At 47.4% G+C, this 11,049-nt stretch overlaps 1 protein-coding gene across 1 annotated transcript; it reads left to right on the forward strand.

Moving 5' to 3' along the window:
• Positions 1–232: 232 nt before the first annotated feature.
• On the forward strand, positions 233–9,902 carry RHOU (ras homolog family member U). Its single transcript, XM_005888174.3, has 3 exons — positions 233–690; positions 2,216–2,274; positions 7,541–9,902. Exons 1-3 carry the CDS (start codon positions 438–440, stop codon positions 7,994–7,996), a joined length of 768 nt encoding a protein of 255 aa, XP_005888236.2. The 5' UTR covers positions 233–437; the 3' UTR covers positions 7,997–9,902.
• The last annotated feature ends 1,147 nt before the right edge of the window (positions 9,903–11,049 follow it).

Below are 11,049 nucleotides of genomic sequence, written 5' to 3' on the forward strand. Positions count from 1 at the left end.
GCGGCAGTGTCGGCGCCGGGAAGCCTCCCTCCGTGGCCTGGTTCCTCGGCACTTCCCAGATTGGGCATCTGGGGTTCCCCCGTGGGTGTCGGGGTCCCTGCACCGAGTCGCGGTCCCGCCCCAGCGCACGCGGCTCCCTCCGGCTCTAGCGCACCACACGGCGCTCAGACGGGGGCGCTGTGGGCCCGACGCCCGGACCTAGCGGCCGCTCCGCCTTCTCCCCGCGCCCGCCCCCCGCGCGCCGGGCCGCCGGGAAGCAGGAGGAGACAGACCCGGGCCCCGCGCCGCTCGGTCCGCAGTCCTCGGCCGCAGAACACAGCCGGCGTCGCCTGAGCCTGAGCCCCGCCGGACCCACCCGACCGCCTTTGTCTGCGCCGCGCGGCCGGAGCCGCGGCCCTCGAGTCGGGGACGGCTCCCCCCGCGGCTTGCGCGGGCCGATGCCCCCGCAGCAGGGGGACCCCGCGTTCCCGGGCCGCTGCGAGGCGCCGCCCGTGCCGCCCCGCCGGGAGCGCGGGGTCCGTGGGCCCGGGGCGCCGGGGGGCCGGGGGCGCGCGGGCGGCCCCGAGGGGCACGGCGTCAAGTGCGTGCTGGTCGGCGACGGCGCCGTGGGCAAGACCAGCTTGGTGGTGAGCTACACCACCAACGGCTACCCCACCGAGTACATCCCCACCGCCTTCGACAACTTCTCGGGTGAGCGGGGCCGTGGGGGCTGGGGCGGAGGAGACCCCGGGGGACACAAGGCCGCCGGGAGTGGGGTCTTAACCCGGGCGCGGGGAGCCGAGGGCGCCTCGCAGTTCGGGTACGGACGGCGGGGTCGCACAGGTCGCGCCCAGGTGGCCTGATCAGTTTCCTGCGTAAAGCAGTTGCGTCAGGCCGACGTTGCTGGCGCCGCTGCCGGCTTTCGATCGGAAGGTGACGCGCAGGTGCCATTACCTGTGGCCCGAGGGTCGGTCTTTTCCAGTCAGCGGCTCCTCTTCCGAGGGCGTCTCCACTTTCAAAAGCCGCGGAGAGCAGGGACAAGTGTGGATTTAGTGAAAATGGCATTGGAGGCGCTGGGGAAGGCTGAGCTTTGGATTAAACCAGGATAGTAAAGATGACTTCTTGCCTCTGAGTCCCACCGCCCCCGTTGGCTCTGTTTTTGATTCTTAGTGTCTTTTCAGTATCTCTTAAGCTCCTGAAAACTGTTATGTATGCGATGCTGTGTCATTTGGTTTGTAGCCACCAAGATAAAGTAATCTTTCCTCTTGATTTTTCAAGTATTCTTGAAATTTATGAAAAAGTTAAAATCCATGGAAGCTAGAGTGAAATCCTTTCTCTTGTTCTTAAAAAAAAAAAAAAAAGAACTTCGTGATCTTTCAGAAAGTTTTGACGGCAAGGACTTGCTTTCATCTACCTGGAAGGCACCGTAGATAAAGCAGTGCTGTGCTGGTGGGTTTCCCACCTAAACGATATTGAGTGTGTGTGTGTGTGTTTTAATCCCCTTCTTCAACTGAGTAGTACAAACATTTATAAACAATTTAGAAAGTTGTATTGAGACAAAACGGAGTGCTTCATCAAATAGAGCACTTTGAGCAGCACTCTGACGCAGGCCCCTCCCCAGATACCCCTTCCTAGTGGAAAGGTGGACACGATTTCCTTTTCTCGTTTAATCCTCTCTTTGAGCTGACGTGGAGAGATAAGCAGTGCCCTCTTTTATAAACAGGACAATACCGGCAGCCTGTGTTTACACATGTTCTCAAAATAAGCTTCGCTTTTGTGACAGACCCCGAAGTTACCAAACATTTCCCAAGGGAAAACAGACTTATTTGTGAGGTTTTCCCGTGATTTAAAACCATGAGGTTGGTTCCCACCTACCCCCCACCCCACCCAGTGTTGTTTTTGTGATTTTTGAAACACGTGCCATAGGAAAATAAATCGTCTGGGGTTGGGAGAAAACTCAGACCCTTCCAGGGTGCCATCAAAGGCCCTGGGCCTCTCTGCCTTCTCTCTGGGCATGGAGCGAATTGCTGGCCTGGCAGGTTTGCATTAAAAAAAAAAAAAATGCTTCCATGGAGTCTCCTTGTTTTAGGCAAGTCTTGAATTTGTTGGGGACTCAGAATAGGAGCTGAAGGGTTTGGAGTGAGAGTGATCATACAAACTAAAATTATTGTTCTTCTGGAAAGGGTTAAAAGAGACCCTCCCCACTACTGACAATCCTCTCGGTCTTATTTTTAAGCTGTGGTTTCCGTGGATGGGCGGCCCGTGAAACTCCAGCTCTGTGACACTGCAGGACAGGTCAGTATCACATCACTGCTCAGTGCTGGGCAAGAACAGGGTCTTTGAAAGGCCTTCAAATACTGCCCCTCTCCTTTACTGGGCCATTCTAGAGCCCCACCCCCACCTCACAGAGGGTGGAGGTGGCGGGGAGAGAGCTCCACACCAATAAAGCAGGGTTTGGCACTGCTCATTGTGGGCAGGACAAGGGAAACAGGGTCAAGAGCGGTTCTTATCTTCTGGGAGTTTCTGATCTTATTTACATTCTGGTTTTTATTAAAAATTGTCAATGATGCTTTGTACTCATTTCTCAGAGTAAGTTGGCAATGCCTTATAATCATTTTATTAAAGGTCAACAAACCAAATTCTTAAGATATTGACTCAAGAAAAAGATGGAGTTCATGTCAGTAAGTGTTAATATTTCCTTTCCTAACCTGGAGGAATGAATGAACTGGGACTTGGTCCTTCAGAATAGTGAACATTTATTTTTGTCTTGAGGGCCAGGCGCTTGGATGAGACAGCCCGGGATGGGGAGGACTCAGTATGGAGTCCCCTCTGGGGTGTCCCCAAGAGCTGGGGGGGCTCCAGTCCCCCGCATGGTGCTTACATCACTAATTCTCACTGTGCCGTCTGAGAGCCCAGGGTCTGTCTTTGTTGTTTAGTCATTAATGTTGTTGTTTAGTCACTAAGTTATTTAGTCCGACTCTTTTGCAACCTGTTGGACTGTAGCCCACCAGGCTCCTCTGTCCATAGGATTTCCTAGGCAAGAATACTGGAGTGGATTGCCATTTCCTTCTCCACAGGATCTTCCCGACCCAGGGATCAAACCTGCATCTCCTGCATTGCAGGTGGAGTCTTCCCCGCTGAGCCATCACAGAAGCCCCTAGGGTCTGTCTTTAGAGCTTGCCAAAGCCACAGTTAATAAGCACGTAGTTTCTCCAGTGCTTGCTAGAGTTTGAGAAAGTCCTGGGGTAATTTATCGACAGATGAAAGTGTCCACTTCCTTTCTAAGATGTCATATGACCACCTACACTTAAGAAGTGTCTGACTTTTCAGTGTCCCTAAGAGCCTCCTCCAAACCAGGGCTTCTTAGTCACTTACCCACTGCGGGACAGCAAGTTCAGGGCTTTGTTTTTCAAACTTCAAGGTGACACAAGACTGGGCTGCCTCGATCCCCAGTTGAACATTGGTTTGGCAGTGGCCACAGGGCGCATGTCATAGCCCAGCTTCCTCTGCTGTCTCCTTGCCCTTCTACTGGAGCAGGAAAAAAATGAAAAACCACGCAATCTGAATTTTATTGCATATGGAAGAAAAAATCAAAGAACATATATCCTTCTAATAATTTTTCTGGATGCCCTGCTGCTATTTATAATTAAAGCTTAATTGCTTTGTGTAAATCAAGAATGTTTTTCTTACCTTGGGTCACATTTTCTGATCTTTACAATGAGAGTTGGGTAGCCCCTCAAAAAACAGAGGCCTCCCTGCTGAAGCAAGAAGTGGTAGTTGAAGAGTCCGAGAATAAGAAGAAGGCAAGAAAACTCAAGAAACCAAAGGGCATGCCTATCTGGGGCCCTGTAGAGAGGAGCGGACAGCCCAGTGCAGGCAGCTCCCCACCACTAGCTCACCTGTCAGCTCTGATGGCAGACACAGCTTCCTGGGCTGGAGCTCCCTGCCTCATGCCTGGCCGGTGCCTGGCCCATAGTGGACTTTGCTTGTTTATAGACTGGATTGATAAATAAATAAGTGCTGAGTCCCGCAGGATGCAAGCTTAAGTCATGGCTTGCCCCTTGACGGACTATAGTCCGTGGGGAAAGACAAACCACTTAGTATTGGATTGGCCAAAAAGTTAATTTGGATTTTCCAGTAGGCACTTATAGAAAAACCCAAATGAACTTCTTGGCCAACCCAGTAGAACTTGTGAAGAAATCAACAAGGTTACAGGAGGAGGAAGGCAACATTGGTTTGAAGGACAGGATGGGTAGAACAGGAGGAAAACCTCTGAGCAGTTTTGCAAAAGGATTAGGACTTTTACCAGGAGCACTTTGTAGAAATGATCCTGAATTATCAAGGAAGAGTTTGATATTTTTCCTTAATAGGATCTGTTTCAAAGTTAAGGAATCACAAGAATCATTTTAGAAATGATTTCATGAAAAAGCTTATAATTTGGGAAATGAAAAGGTTTCAGTGCAAGTTGGTACACTTTGGTTTATTTGGAAATTTTCCTTCATTTTCCTGCCTCTCAGCAGTGTTTTTGTTGAGATTCACTGTATTTCTTACCTGATGGAGTGGTTAGTATGCCTAATAGTGTAATGTGTGAGGTCACCATCTACAGATTTATGGAAAACCACATCTTCAAAAAACCATCTTCAAAACTATGAAAAATACACAGCTCGGGCTTTCCTGGTGGTCCAGGGGTTTAAGACTCTGCTCCCCATGGAACTTTGCTCAGTGTTATGTATCAGCTTGGATGGGAGGGGGCTGGGGGGAGAGCTGATACACATATATGTATGGCTGAGTCCCTTCGCTGTTCACTTGAAACTGTCGTAACATTGTTTATCAGCTATACCCCAATATAAAAAAAAAAAATTAAAGTTTGTGGAAAAAAAAGACTCTGTGCTCCCAATGCAGGGGGCCTGGGTTTGAACCCTGGTCGGAGAACTAGATCACACATGCAACTAAAGATCCTGCATGCCACAGCTAAAACCCAGAGTAGCCAAATAAATAAAAATAAATTTTAAAAAGTACACAACTGGTGAGAAAAAGTCAGTTTTTTCCCAGCTCTCCAGCTATCAATTAGTATTTGTTTTGATCGTTAGTAAAACTAGGCAAGGTGATAGTCCTCTCCTATCCTCCTTACCCCAGATCTGATAACCTCCCTTTTTAAGGGACTTGATTTGACACCTGCCATATTTCCTTAGCGTTGCCTCTGCCTGTGGTGGCACATCCCCCCAAGCGGTGGTCATGGTAGCTTACTGGGGATAAAGTGACTCAAGCTGCCTCCTTCCCAAACACCAGGAGAATGTGGACACAGGTAGCTGTTGCCTGGGGATCAGACATAAGTTTCACATAGCAGTTGAGAGCTGGAAAAATAACTAGAAATTGCTTCTTATGCCTTGGGGCCTTTTTGTTGGGGGCCTGGTGTGCATATAAAATGTTAAAAGTTTTTAACACTGGACTCATTATGGAAATTTCACTGTGATCAATTTCACTCCAGTGGAAATTGATCAGACTGCAATAGCCTGTCCAATAGCAGGTAAAAACTCTTCAGCTTCTGACTCATGAGGCACCTGGGAAAATCTTTATACTTAAAAAAAAACAAACACCGGTTGCTACTAGACCAGTGCAGCTGTCCAGCTACCTGTCAGCCCCACCCAGCCCTACCCTAAACCCCAGGCAAATCTCTGGGTCTCAGAACTCGTTTCTCTAAGGGTCCATTCCAATTGGACTCGTCACACGTACGTGTGTGGCATTTATTTCTGCAAATAGCTAAGGTTTCTGGTCAGGTAGTGACCAGCAGGGTTTAGTTTCTGCTTTGCTTCCTGAGTCCCTCAGCCAGAACCTCCACAAGTCTGGGAGCCAGGTTGTCGAAGCCATGTCCCAAGGCTCAGGGCTGTGTTTGCTTTTCTTTTTATTGATAATACAACCCCAGATCCAGGGCCTGGCCAGGCATGATGCCTGCCAGCAGTGAGGGCAGAGACTGTCCTGTGCTGCTTTCTTGCAGGCCTCTGGGAACAGAGGGAGTGTTTCATTAGAAGATCCTCGGGGCTGGGCTGTTGGCCACCTGGTTGGGTTTCTGTGTTTCTTCTTTCAGCACAAAGTTGGCACTGAGAAATCCAATTCTTCTTCTTCTTCTTTTTAACTTTTGCATATAGAAGGTGGAGAATTGGCAGTGACATGGTGAGATGCCATATTGCTTCCTGAGGATTTAGCTGGTCAACTTCAATATTGTCACTTGGTTGTCGCCCTATAAACTGAAATACAGGGCCTCAGACGAGGCACGTAAACTCAAAAGATCCAGGCTTTCTTCATCCCTAGAAAAAGTCCACAGGTGCTACAAAACATGTGCATAAATAATAGTTTGTAAATAATCATAAGGGCTTCCCACGTGGCTCAGTGATAAAGAATCTGCCTGCCAATGATGAGCCACAGGAGATGTAGGTTCAATCCCTGACTTGGGAAGATCCCCTGGAGGAGGGCATGGCAACCCACTCCAGTATTCTTGCCTGGAGAACCTCATGGATAGAGGAGCCTGGTGGGCTACAGTCCATAGGGTTGCACAGATTCGGACACAACTGAAGCCAGGTAGCATGCACGCATGCATTTCCCTATAAGGACTGAGGCCATGTGTGTCTGTTCCCAACCAAATCCCCTAGGTCTGGGGTCCAGAGTCCTGTGTGCATCTCTGTTAGTGAATGCACACAGTGAGGCACTCAGCAGGGTGATGGTTTATATAATCAACTCTGACTTATTCCATTCAGTTCTTTATCCCTTGGAAGTAGGATGGGTATGCCTTTTCTCTGGTCCTTTTATCTTCCCAAAGCATCACTCCTGGAGGCCTCTGGGGTTTGCGGAGAGAAAAGGGGAGGGAAAGTAAGAGAAAAGGAAGGAGGGAGAAAAAGATAAAGTGAGATAAAAGGTGTATTCAGCAAGTGTGAGAACATATTCACTTGTGTTTTAAGTGACATTGAGAGGCACACATTCTCTGGGTCACTGTGAGAGTGTCCAGGCCTAGGTCATCAATTCCAGTCCTGTGTCTGAGTCCCATGATTCTGCACCAAGTGTGCCCTGAGTGTGCCCTGGATATGCATAGCACAGATGGGTTGAAGTGAGCCAGGCTTACAGCTGCCATGAGGATGGGCAGAGCTGCTGAGTTCACACACTGGGGTTTCCTGGGGTCTGGATGAAGCCCCGAGGATCAGTGTGGGTACCATCTACATTTTAAAAGCCTGGCTAAGTACCAGAGTTGAAGCAGTAAGTCTGAGTTACTCTAGCCTGAAGGCTAGAGAAAGTAAATTTTATTTTGAAAATCCATCTAATATAAGTACTTTTTCTACAGTAAGTTGCAAGTAGGTCCTGAGCAGTGAGGAAGGTTTTTGGGCAAGTTTTGCAGAGCTGGGAGTGAGGCCCCACTTGGCAGCAGTGGCCCTTATCAGGCTTTGGTTCTTCCTTCCACTATCTGTGGGCTTTCTGTTACCTACCAGACCCTTTCCAGAAAAATGTTCAAATGGTCTCTCTGCTGATGAGAACGATGTAAAAGATAACATTTGGGTGCTTGATTCCCTTGTAGGATGAGTTTGACAAGCTCCGGCCTCTGTGCTACACCAATGCCGACATCTTCCTCCTGTGCTTCAGTGTTGTGGGTCCCTCCTCCTTCCAGAACGTCAGTGAGAAATGGGTGCCAGAGATTCGGGGCCACTGTCCCAAAGCCCCCATCGTCCTCGTGGGGACACAGTCGGACCTCAGAGAAGACGTCAAAGTCCTCATCGAGCTGGACAAATGCAAAGAGAAGCCGGTACCCGAGGAGGCGGCCAGGTTGTGTGCCGAGGAGATCAAAGCCACCTCTTACATTGAGTGCTCGGCCTTGACTCAGAAGAACCTCAAAGAGGTCTTCGATGCAGCCATTGTAGCCGGCATTCAGTATTCAGACTCCCAGCAGCAGCCAAAGAAGTCCAAGAGCAGGACTCCCGACAAGATGAAGACCTTATCCAAGTCCTGGTGGAAGAAGTACTGCTGTTTCGTATGATGCTGATGGGGACCCCAGCGGGCTGTGTCCGACAAAACCCGCACTAGAGGCTATATTAGCTGACGTGATTCTTTGACTGTATAGGACCTGTATAGCGAGTGCATGTATATATGGATTATAGGAGGTGCTCCAATTTATGTGATTCTTTCTTGCCTTTGACCTTCTTGTTTGTTTGAGCTGAGGGATGAGATACTTATGCAAGATATCTTGAAGTAAGTTAAGAATTTTTCATAACTCTGGAAATTTAGAGCTTTAGACCTTTTGATTAATTTATATCTAATATGAAAAAGGCACACCTCAGGTCTGGGTGTCCAGAGTGAAAGTTTGCTATGAGATAACACACAGAAGAACAAAGAAGAAATGGTGTGGTTAGCTATCCCTTCACTGAAGGCTGGTCAGAGTAACTCAGCTTTGAAACCTTATACTTTTTTCCCCTTTGTTTTAAGGGGAAAAAATCTGAGGGAAAAAAAAAGATTTCTGCCTGTAAAACCTCAAATCAGACACTTTGGTTATATTCTTATACCCCGTTGCTTAAGATTTAAAAACAACCAACAAAAAACATCCCACTGACAATGGTGCTATATAGACCAAAAAGGAAAAATTGTTGATGGGGGTTTTTCATCCTGAGATCATGTGAACAGCCAGAATGCCGTGAGGAGTACAGTGGTAGCCCGCAGCTCTCTTATTCTTTAGGGAACGACTCACACTGAGATCAGAGTGTGATGTTTGCTGTCATGCACATGAGACAAGCTGCCTGAACCTCTATGATGACAGCGCTCAGGAGACCTGCCTGGATTGGTTCTAAACTTCTAGGCCTTCCCTGCCCCATCTGCAGAGAAATGAACACTCTAGCAGGGCTGTAGCAGGCAGGTGTGTTGGGAAATGAAACAAAATGTCTTTTTTTTTTTTTTTTTTTAAGTCAGTCCAAAGGTACTTCTTTGTGTACACACATGAACACAGATATATATGTGGCTGTTCTTGCTGCCGATTCAGACTTTTAACTATGGAAAAAACGTGGCCCCAGGAACAGCTGTGATGGAAGCCTGGCTTCCTCTTTTAACACTTTTTGGAACAACTCTTTTTAATGATATCTGAGATGTGATTCTAAGTGTATCTTCACACATTTTGGAGCCTATGTTAAAACATGTACATCTCTTAGAACCTGTTTTAAAATTAATGCCTCTTGAAACCTACTAAAGCCACAGACACCTCTCAGGGAGCTGGCAGCAGAGACAGTGTGTGGGTCAGGGGCCATGGAGGTGGCGGTGGCAGGGACCACAGTGCCCTTGCTCAGCACTTTCTACACTGTAGAATAGTCAGAAAACCACAGATTGTGACATATTTGTGTTGTTCCAGATGGTGGCTTTTAGGGCTTTATGTTCTGGAGGAAAAAAAGTGTCACATCCAGAGAGCAGTTTTGCTCTGGGATGGGGTTGCTTCTGAGTTGCTGAGAAGTAGCCAAATACATCAAGTTGTGATGTCAGGCTTGCACTGGTGAAGAAGATCTACCAAAATCAACCAGTAACTGGGGAAATTTCTCTAGTGCCAACAAGTAGAGGAGTTTATCTTTCTGTGGATCTTGTCCTTTTTATATTAAAAAAAATCCAATTTGTGTTTCTTCATATAAAAAGTAAATGATCAGGCTATACTTTAGGTTAGGGGCTTCTTTTTTTCTGTTAGTAAATAAAATTAACTAATTTCTTCATTTAAAAACTGAAATATATACTGTTCACTATTTATTTTTCAGTACATTGAAATTGATATCATAGTTTCCAGAAGCATTTAGTTACAACCTGAGTGAATAAAATTACTTCTTTTATGGAAATGCCACAAACAGACCTAATGAAGTGCATCTGAAGCTTGGGGCTTGGCTCACCAACTCGTGAACCTCTCAGGTGGGGCGCTGCCCGCCATGGTGTGGGGTGGGGTGAGGGAGGGCTCTCTGACTGCTAAGTGATTTCAAACAGTTTTTATATATTAAAGCAAATGTCATGGAGTACAATGCAAGTTAATTTTTAAGACCGAACACAAAACTTGAAAGAAATTTTATGCCTGTGACAGCATATCGGGCCGCTCTTGGTCCCCTGGAGTGGGGAACCTTTGCCATCCTCTGCCTTTAGGACCACTGACGGCCAGTGGTTTGTGAGGAACACCTTTGTGGCCTAGGTTTTAGAGCTTTACTCAAGTGTTTTATTCTTAGCTTGATGCAGCCTGTCCCAGTCTAGACGGTTGACATTGAAATGCAACAGGTTTTAATATGTTGCCAAATTTGTAAGAGTAAAGGTGGGATTGTAATTGACATTTTCCTCCATTTTTACCTCATGATGAAAATGGAGACTTGGGCAGCAAAAATTTTTTTTGGCTACACTTTGCAGTATGCAGGATCTTAGTTCCCTGACCAGGGACTGAACCTGTCCCCTCTGCATTGGGAGTGCAGAGTCTTAACCCCTGAATTGCTAGGGAAGTCCCCAGAATTTTTTAAAAGTATGTGCTTGAGTTTTTTATTTACTTCCAAGCTCAAGCATCGTTAAATTTACAGCTTGATATTATTGCGTAGGAGACTATCAGAGTTGTGCTTTGGGAAATGCTCAGCATTAAGTTGGGCAGGCCAGTCATAATGTAACAATACAGGGTCCACCTTTTTCACCAAGTGTGTGGAAATGAACCTTTTGTAATGTTGACTGCTGTGCCTGACAGACTTAAAGAGAAATCTCGAGCTCTTACACAGGGCAGGTCTTCTCCCCAAGTCATGCTTTTCTTTTTTTAAGCATAAATGATGTTGAGCAGAACAGTCTTTTTGAAGATGCTCTCCAGGTGGTAGCAAACAAATTCTGACCTACAGCTCTTAGGGCACCTGCCTTTTCCACCAAAGAATTTCTCTGGGAGTGAAGAGAACATAAGGCGCATGAAGAAGCAGGCCCCAGAGGTGTCCTCGGAACGCGTCCCTGGCCAACATTAGGTGCCTGTTCAGGGTGGGGAGTGAGAATTCCAGGGCTAAGTCTGACACGCACAGCCTCTGGACCTTCGTGTGTGAGGGGCCAAGTGCTGGCCTC

Source organism: Bos mutus, chromosome 28 (genome assembly GCF_027580195.1).
Source record: "Bos mutus isolate GX-2022 chromosome 28, NWIPB_WYAK_1.1, whole genome shotgun sequence".
Classification (NCBI taxonomy): domain Eukaryota; kingdom Metazoa; phylum Chordata; class Mammalia; order Artiodactyla; family Bovidae; genus Bos; species Bos mutus.

Excerpts from the sequence above, each read along its gene's own strand:
- RHOU (XM_005888174.3), top strand. The coding sequence starts at position 438 with ATGCCCCCGCAGCAGGGGGACCCCGCGTTCCCGGGCCGCTGCGAGGCG. Across the intron at positions 691-2,215 it reads CGCCTTCGACAACTTCTCGG|CTGTGGTTTCCGTGGATGGG; the intron begins GTGAGCGGGGCC and ends CTTATTTTTAAG. Across the intron at positions 2,275-7,540 it reads TCTGTGACACTGCAGGACAG|GATGAGTTTGACAAGCTCCG; the intron begins GTCAGTATCACA and ends ATTCCCTTGTAG.